This window comes from Pelophylax lessonae (genome assembly GCF_965119305.1).
Source record: "Pelophylax lessonae genome assembly, chromosome: 12".
Lineage (NCBI taxonomy): Eukaryota > Metazoa > Chordata > Amphibia > Anura > Ranidae > Pelophylax > Pelophylax lessonae.
The window spans coordinates 221498678-221506937 of record NC_138779.1 but is presented as its reverse complement, the minus strand read 5'-3'; the positions used below and the strand labels follow the sequence as shown (position 1 = coordinate 221506937).

At 46.8% G+C, this 8260-nt stretch overlaps 1 protein-coding gene across 1 annotated transcript in view; it reads right to left on the bottom strand.

The window, feature by feature from the left end:
• Nucleotides 1–237: 237 nt before the first annotated feature.
• VWA5B1 (von Willebrand factor A domain containing 5B1) overlaps nt 238–8260 on the bottom strand; it is an 87298-nt gene continuing 79275 nt past the window's right edge. Inside the window, exons 17-20 of the mRNA XM_082274556.1 lie at nt 5427–5501; nt 3646–3715; nt 3444–3561; nt 238–1240 (exon numbers count right to left, since the gene is read on the bottom strand). Of these exons, the coding sequence (XP_082130682.1) occupies nt 524–1240; nt 3444–3561; nt 3646–3715; nt 5427–5501 (980 nt within the window). The 3' untranslated portion in view covers nt 238–523. The remainder of the gene's footprint in view (nt 1241–3443; nt 3562–3645; nt 3716–5426; nt 5502–8260) is intronic.

The following is an 8260-nucleotide window of genomic DNA, read 5'->3' as shown; positions in this document are numbered from 1 at the left end:
AGACCCCTAGTCTAAAGTACACCAATATTAGTCTTCTTTTCATTCATGCCATCCTAGGTTAAAAAAAAAAATAGAATGTACCTAGGTTTTGAATTTTCGAGGGCTAAACCTTCTATTTGTAACTCCTTACTGGTTTATTATTTTTATTTGCCTATACTGCAGTTGGGAATAGAAATAAAATCTGAAGCATTCGAGGAGGAAATCCTTTGATGTATAATTTTGATGGCTCTTTCATAAGTCCTGTTTGGACCACAGTTTTTCCCCCTTTGATCCTACTGCACACTGGCCATCTTGGTGGGAAGGACTGCATCTGGGTGCAGAAACCAGGCCCAAGAAAGGCAGCCCTCCCTAACTGCCTCTGGACCCTCGGGTGCTCCCCCTGCTGGCCGCACAATACATTCAGCGCCAACATGCAAAGACGTCACTTCAGACCAACCAACACTGAGAGAACAGATAAACGTCTTCACGGAACAGCCATACCACAACACACAATGTTTTTGCACCACTTCTTTCACTGCTTCTGCTACATACTGCTGGGATTGTAGCACAGGACATTGAACTGCAGGTTCTCGTCCCAGTGCCGAAGCAAGACAAAGAGCTGCTGAGCCGCGGACTTGACCGTGGCCAGGGTGCGTCCCTCTGGGATCTGCTGCTTACACAACCACCTGTCAGCTTTGGCGGCTAGAAGCTCCCACTCTGTGAAATAAGCTGCAGAGTTATTCTCCATCCAAGCCAGGGCCACGGCGGTAGCCCAGATCATGCTTTCTGGATGAGACTTCCGTTGCTCCTCTATGCTCTCCATCCACGACTGCACCTCGGTGCCATCAGACTCCGACCCCAAACCGCTATCTGTGTGGATGGAGGAGGTGTCCTGTACACTATCAGGAGAGGAGAACCGACGGATAGGGAGGACTGGGAGGGACAGTTCATTGTCCGTCTTTGAAGAGCGAGAAGAACCCTCTAGGCCACTGCTTGATAAATGCCGCGTTCTGGTTTGTTGGCTGACATCCTCTCCGAAGCCATTCACTGTGGCATGGAGATCTGCTGGTGCCAACAACTGGCATGTGCCCACAGGAAGGCTAGTGTCCTTTCGGGATGGAGAACTGTGAGACATTGGACTGAGAGCAGCACGGTGACTGCTGAAAGGGGATGTCCACTTGAGTTTGTCTATTGGGATATTTGCAGCATCAGCAAAGGCCTGGTTGAGCAGGAAGCCTCCACAAGCCAGCTGCAGAGTGACCTAAGAGGAAAATGACATTATTAGCTTGACCAGCAGATATTATAGGTGCCAAAGAAAAAAGAAAGATCTTCCATGGTTCATCTTAGGTTACCGTAAAAATTGGATAGGACAGAAGAAGGAAACAAGAAGGGAATCGTAATCTATACCAGTGGTCTCAAAACTGTGGCCCGTGGGCCAGATGTGGCCCTTTCCTTTTCTTTCTTTGTCCCTCTGACCATTCCTTTAATGATATGACACTATTCCTCCAACGAATACCAATGATGGGGGCACTATTCCTCCAACAAATACCAATGATGAGGCACTATTCCTCCAACAAACACCAATGATGGAGGCACTATTCCTCCAACAAATACCAATGATGAGGCACTATTCCTCCAACAAATACCAATGATGGAGGCACTATTCCTCCAACAAATACCAATGATGAGGCACTATTCCTCCAACAAACACCAATGATGGGGCACTATTCCTCCAACGAATACTAATGAAGGGGCACTGTTCCTCCAATATATACCCATGATGGGGCACTATTCCTTCCACTGACGCCAGTGATGGGGCACTTTTCCTCCCACTGACACCAGTGATGGGGCACTATTCCTCCCACTGACACCAGTGATGTGGCACTATTCCTCCCACTGACACCAGTGATGGGGCCCTATTCCTCTCACTGACACCAGTGATGGGGCACTATTCCTCCCACTGACACCAGTGATGGGGCACTATTCCTCCCACTGACACCAGTGATGGGGCACAATTCCTCCCACTGACACCAGTGATGGGGCACTATTCCTCCCACTGACGCCAGTGATGGGGCACTTTTCCTCCCACTGACACCAGTGATGGGGCACTATTCCTCCCACTGACACCAGTGATGTGGCACTATTCCTCCCACTGACACCAGTGATGGGGCCCTATTCCTCTCACTGACACCAGTGATGGGGCACTATTCCTCCCACTGACACCAGTGATGGGGCACTATTCCTCCAACGAATACTAATGAAGGGGCACTGTTCCTCCCACTGACACCAGTGATGGGGCACTATTCCTCCCACTGACACCAGTGATGTGGCACTATTCCTCCCACTGACACCAGTGATGGGGCCCTATTCCTCTCACTGACACCAGTGATGGGGCACTATTCCTTCCACTGACACCAGTGATGGGGCACTATTCCTCCCACTGACACCAGTGATGGGGCACTTTTCCTCCCACTGACACCAGTGATGGGGCACTATTCCTCCCACTGACACCAGTGATGTGGCACTATTCCTCCCACTGACACCAGTGATGGGGCCCTATTCCTCTCACTGACACCAGTGATGGGGCACTATTCCTCCCACTGACACCAGTGATGGGGCACTATTCCTCCCACTGACACCAGTGATGGGGCACAATTCCTCCCACTGACACCAGTGATGGGGCACAATTCCTCCCACTGACACCAGTGATGGGGCACTATTCCTCCCACTGACGCCAGTGATGGGGCACTTTTCCTCCCACTGACACCAGTGATGGGGCACTATTCCTCCCACTGACACCAGTGATGTGGCACTATTCCTCCCACTGACACCAGTGGTGGGGCCCTATTCCTCTCACTGACACCAGTGATGGGGCACTATTCCTCCCACTGACACCAGTGATGGGGCACTATTCCTCCCACTGACACCAGTGATGGGGCACTTTTCCTCCCACTGACACCAGTGATGGGGTACTTTTCCTCCCACTGACACCAGAGATGGGGCTCTACTTTCCCACTAATACCAATGATGGGGCCCTATTCCTCCTCCTTCAAGCCATAGGCGCCATGCAATGGTCTTACTCCCTCTGACCACCAAGCCTGAGTCATTGTTTGATCCCACTAGCACTGGGACATTTTCAACTCCTGCTGGCCACACTCAGCCCCCCCCCCCCTGAAGGACAGTAATCTGGCCCTTTATTAAGAAAGTTTATAGACCTCTTATTTATACCATGCTACAGATTAATGAGCATTTTAAAGCCTTCCAAAGAACTTGATCCTGAGGGTTTGTATAACGTCTGTAACTTTTATACAGGTAAAACAGCTGCACCCGAGATAAACGCCTGCCTTGCCTGTGCTCCAGGCTCGGCCCGAATGAGCGCCCAGCTCTATGTCGGCCATTATGAAGTAATAATCTGTAAGCCAGCTGACAGTTTTACATTGGTACAACCTGACCGTTCACCTTACCAGAGGTAAATAATCAATGTTCTTCTCGCTCTCACTCTCGTCGCTGCCTTTCCCTGGAGATTTAATCATAAATCCCTTCGCTGCGCGGGTCAGGAGCCGGGTCTTATTCAGAGACAGCCTGTAAAGAGAGAGGAGATGAGGGCTTTGCTGGGCGAGGGGGGAGGAGGGCAAGTTGTCACTAAACACCGCTGAACCGTCTTACCTGGCAGCAAAGAGACTTTCTATGGACCTCTGAGAATGGGAGGAGGAGACAGAAGGACTGCGTTGGGCACCTGCATGAACAGGGAAGGATGGAAAACTCAGTTTGCCAACAATGAAAAAAATTAATTCAGCAAGCTTTTCACTATGAATCCCAATAAAGATGCTGGTGGCACATTGTGTAATCCAACGCAAGTGAAGCTTTATTGTTCCGGACAAGCAAATCAAAGCTGGGACCTTTTTCCTCCAACGCATTTCATAAAAAAAAAAAAAATGATGCATCAGTAAAGGCGGTTCTATACGGGGCTTCCTTTTACTGGTCTGGAACAATAACACTTAAGGTGTGCCACCAGCTTCTTCTTTTTTTCTTTTTTTTTTCTAATGTACTGTTTATTTGAGGTGAAGATGAGCCCCAACTTGACCTCCAGCACCCGGTCACCCTGTCAGCGCTCCCTGATCTGAACCTGCAACCTCTGCTGTGTCTGGCGGTATCTCCTCTTGCTAAACCACCTGAGATGCTGGACAGCTCCCTGCCTGATTCCTTTGCCAACCTTGCCTTGTGTCTTGCTTCTCTTGAACCTTGAACCCTTTGTTCCTCCCATACACTTCCTATTCAAGCCATGCCTTTATACGTCTCATTTGCCAGATTATTGTGCTCCTTCCAGCCAGTGTCAGGATCCTGATGCCATCTGTATCTTCGCTACTACTCGTTACCTTTGGCTTGTTTCTCGACTACACTTCTACAACCACTCATTACTGACCTTTGGCTTGTTTACTGAGTATGTTTCTGCCTGATCCCTACCTGCTATATCTGCTACTGGACCGCGGCTTACTCACCTCCTGGTAGGGGGAATCTGAGGAACATGACCTGGCACTATAACACACAGCGAAACCCATCCCCACCATCAGGAGCTCTGGTTAATACCGGTTAGTGCTTGGACCCCGCACCTCGGGTGAGCCTACATCATCCGCCAGGGTGACTTGCTTGTATACCTATCCTGCTGGCCGGTGGGAGCCTCTCTACTGCTATAGCTACTGGTCTCCGAGCCTAACCAAACACAGCCAAAGGGGGGTGACCCAACATAAAGGACACATAAAACATTTTTTTTTTTTTTTTGCCTGTAAACTTTTCACAGCACTTCTGAAAGACCTGAAACCTCTTGTCACATGACTAAGCAGCCTTGCTCTATGAGGGTGGTATAGAACATGGGAACACTATGATGCCATTTCACAATCTCACATTCTGGGCCTTCAAAAAAAGAATTATTCCTGGGGATTTGGAAAACAGTTGGGGCAAAAATCGAATGCCAGGATAAGAAAAAGAATTGGTTGCACTAGAAAAAGAGATCAAGAAAACAATTCAAAGCCATGTTTTGTGAAGGTTTTTATGTTTGATTCATACTTTCGTTTCGATGGTTAGAAACTTTTTATGAGTTCATGTATCCAAATACCAATTTAATCAGTCTAAGATTTCATGTTTTTGGGTCAGACTTGGAGCCCTGAGGAAGGGGGGAGATCTTAGGGCCCTTGAAATGCGTTGGCTGTTGGTTTCCTTTCCATGGCCACTTAGCTGCACTAATAAATTATTTTTGGACTGTTTGCCTCTTTTTCTGGTGCAACTGTATATATAAACTACTCAATTTGGGTGACCCCCTATTTCGAGCAGCTAGATGTTTTGGATCCCCCAAGGACTTCACTTTTATTGTTGGAGGATTCATATTCTCTCTCCCACCTTGTTTAAGATAAGAAGGAAGTTAGAGAAGGTCACCTTGCGGAAGGACATACCTTGCGGAAAGCTGCATCGCTCCCATCCAGAGGAAACGGGGGTTGTGCAGGGTGAGGTCGCTGTCTCATCCACATCTACGGTGGAAGACAAACAAACTAAGCTGGCTTTGTATTCTCCTTTTGGATACAGTAATCGATCAATAAACCAAAGAAAGAGAAAAGATACTAATGGAGTAGCAAGAAAAAAAAAAAGTATAACAAAGTCTATGACTTTATTCATGGTGAGATACAATAATAAACTTTGGTATACTTTTATGTTACTGCCCTACTACTAGTGGTGCTTTTCCACTGCATGGAACCGAACGGTTCGGCTCGCTTTTGCACTTTTCCACTGCATGGTACCGCATTGTACGGTGTTGGAACGGTTCGGTACGGTGGCGCTTTTCCACTACCTGGAACCGAACGGTATGGCTCGCTTAAACAGTACCACCTCAGTTGTGGTTCCAAGAGGGCCGTACCGATACCATATCCCACAATCCTTTGCATGCAGCCTTGACTGTGTCACTACTAGCCACTGATTGTTCAGAGAATCGTGGTTATCCCACCCACTTACTATATTAGTGGAAAAGCAAACTGTACCAAACCGTACCGAAACCGTTCCAACACCGTACCATGCGGTACCATGCAGTGGAAAACCAAACCGAGCCAAGCAGGGCCAAGCAGGGCCGAGTGGAGCCGAGCCGGTACTTGCAGTGGAAAAGTGCCAGCTGCTAAAACCAATGGACACTACTCCGTACTCCTACTACTTGACCTCTTTGATACTGTTGACTACCCACTCCTTCTCAATAAAGATCCATTCCCTTGGCCTCCAAGATTCTGCTCTATCCTGGTTCTCCTCCTACCTATCACAGCGCTCCTTCAGTGTTATCCACAATTCAGTATCCTCCTCTACACTTCCTTTTTCTCTGGGGTACCCCAAGGCTCTGTTCTTGGACCCCTTTTCTTCTTTATCTACACCTCCTCCCATGGTCACTTGATAACCGCTTACGGCTTCCAAAACCATCTTTACGCCGATGGCACCTAAAACAATCTCTACGCCGATGACACCTAAACCTACCTCTCTACTCCTAACCTCACTCCTTCAGTTTCCTCTCGCAATACTAACTTACTAACTGGCCTATCAGCATGGATGTCGCACTACTTCCTTAACCACTTGCTGACCGCTTACTGAGCTGGTACTGCGGCAAAGTGGCTCGTTATCGTCTGGCGACGTAGACCTACGTCACCAGACTATCCCGTCTCTCGGCGGCACACGCGCGCCGCCGGAGGCTCGCTCCTGCTGTATTCAGACACAGCGGGAGTCGGGCCAGGGGAGGAGAGGCGGTGATCACCGCCACTCTTCCCCGATCGTCGGGGATCGAGTGAGGAAATCTGCCCGCTTGTGTAAACAAAGCAGGCGGATCTCCTATGTGACAGACAGTGACAGATTACAGGATTCAGCATAGCTGAACCTGCGATCTGTGTCTGTGTCACACAGTCCCCTCCCCCCAGACACGTCAGTAAGCATGAGGCATACATTTAACCCCTTGATCACCAACAGTGTTAACCCTTTCCCTGCCAGTGTCATTATTACAGTAACAGTGCATATTTGTAGTAATGTAGTAATGTCACTGGTCCCCCCAAAAGTGTCAAAAATGTCAGTCAGGGGTCCGATCTGTCCGCCGCAATGTCGCAGTACCGCAAAAAAAATCGCCATTACTAGTAAAAAAAAAATAAACAATAAAAATGACAAATCTTTCCCGTTAGTTAGTAAACGCAATAACTTTTGCGCAAACCAATCAAAATACGCTTATTGTAAATTTTTTTACCATAAATATGTAGCAGAAAACAAATTGGCCTAAAATGTTAAAAAATTTTGATTTATAAATTTTTTTTTGGGAATGTTATATATCAGAATGTAAAAAATATTGTTTTTTTTTTTTCAAAATTGTCGCTCTTTTTTTTCAAAAATTAAAAATCGCACAGGTGATCAAATACCACCAAAAGAAAGTTCTATTTGTGGAGAAAAAAAGGACATAAATTTGGGTACAGCGTCGCACGTCCTCGCAATTGTCCGTTAAAGTAACGCATTGCCGAATCGCAAAATAAAGCCTGGTCAGGAATGGGGTAAAATCTTCCAGTCTTAAAGCGGTTAAAAATACGCTCATTGAGAATTTTTTTGTCAAAGACATGTAGCTAAATACATTTTGGCCTAAATATATGACAAAAATTTAATATATTGGATATTTTTTAACTGTAAAAGTAGAAAATGTCAATTTTTTCGCAAAATGTTCGCTCTTTTTTTATTAATATCACAAAAAATGAAAAACGCAGAGTTGATCAAATACAACCAAAAGAAAGCTCTGTTTGTGGGAAAAAAAGGACGTAAATTTCGTTTGGGTACGGCGTTGCATGACCGCGCAATTGTCAGTTAAAGTCACGCAGTGCCAAGTTGCAAAAAGTGGCCTGGACGTTAAGCAGGAAAATCCTCCGGTGGTAAAGTGGTTAAACGAAATCTCTCTAAAACCAAGCTGATAATATTCCCCCGTGTCCCCCTCCATGACTTTTCCATCAAAATTTATAATGCAACCATCAATCCCTTCCTTCATGCCAGGGTACTAGGTGTAATCCTTGACTGTGACCTGTCCTTTCAGCCTCAAATCTAATCGTTGTCAAAAGCTTATTGACTTCACCTCGGTAACATCTCTAAAATATGCCCCATTTTTACTAATAAAACCAGCAAGCTACTCATTCACTCCCTTGTTATCTCTCACCTTGACTATTAGAACCCCCTTCTCATAGGTCTACCTCTCCATAGGCTATCCCCTCTTTAGTCTATCATAAATGCTGCTGCC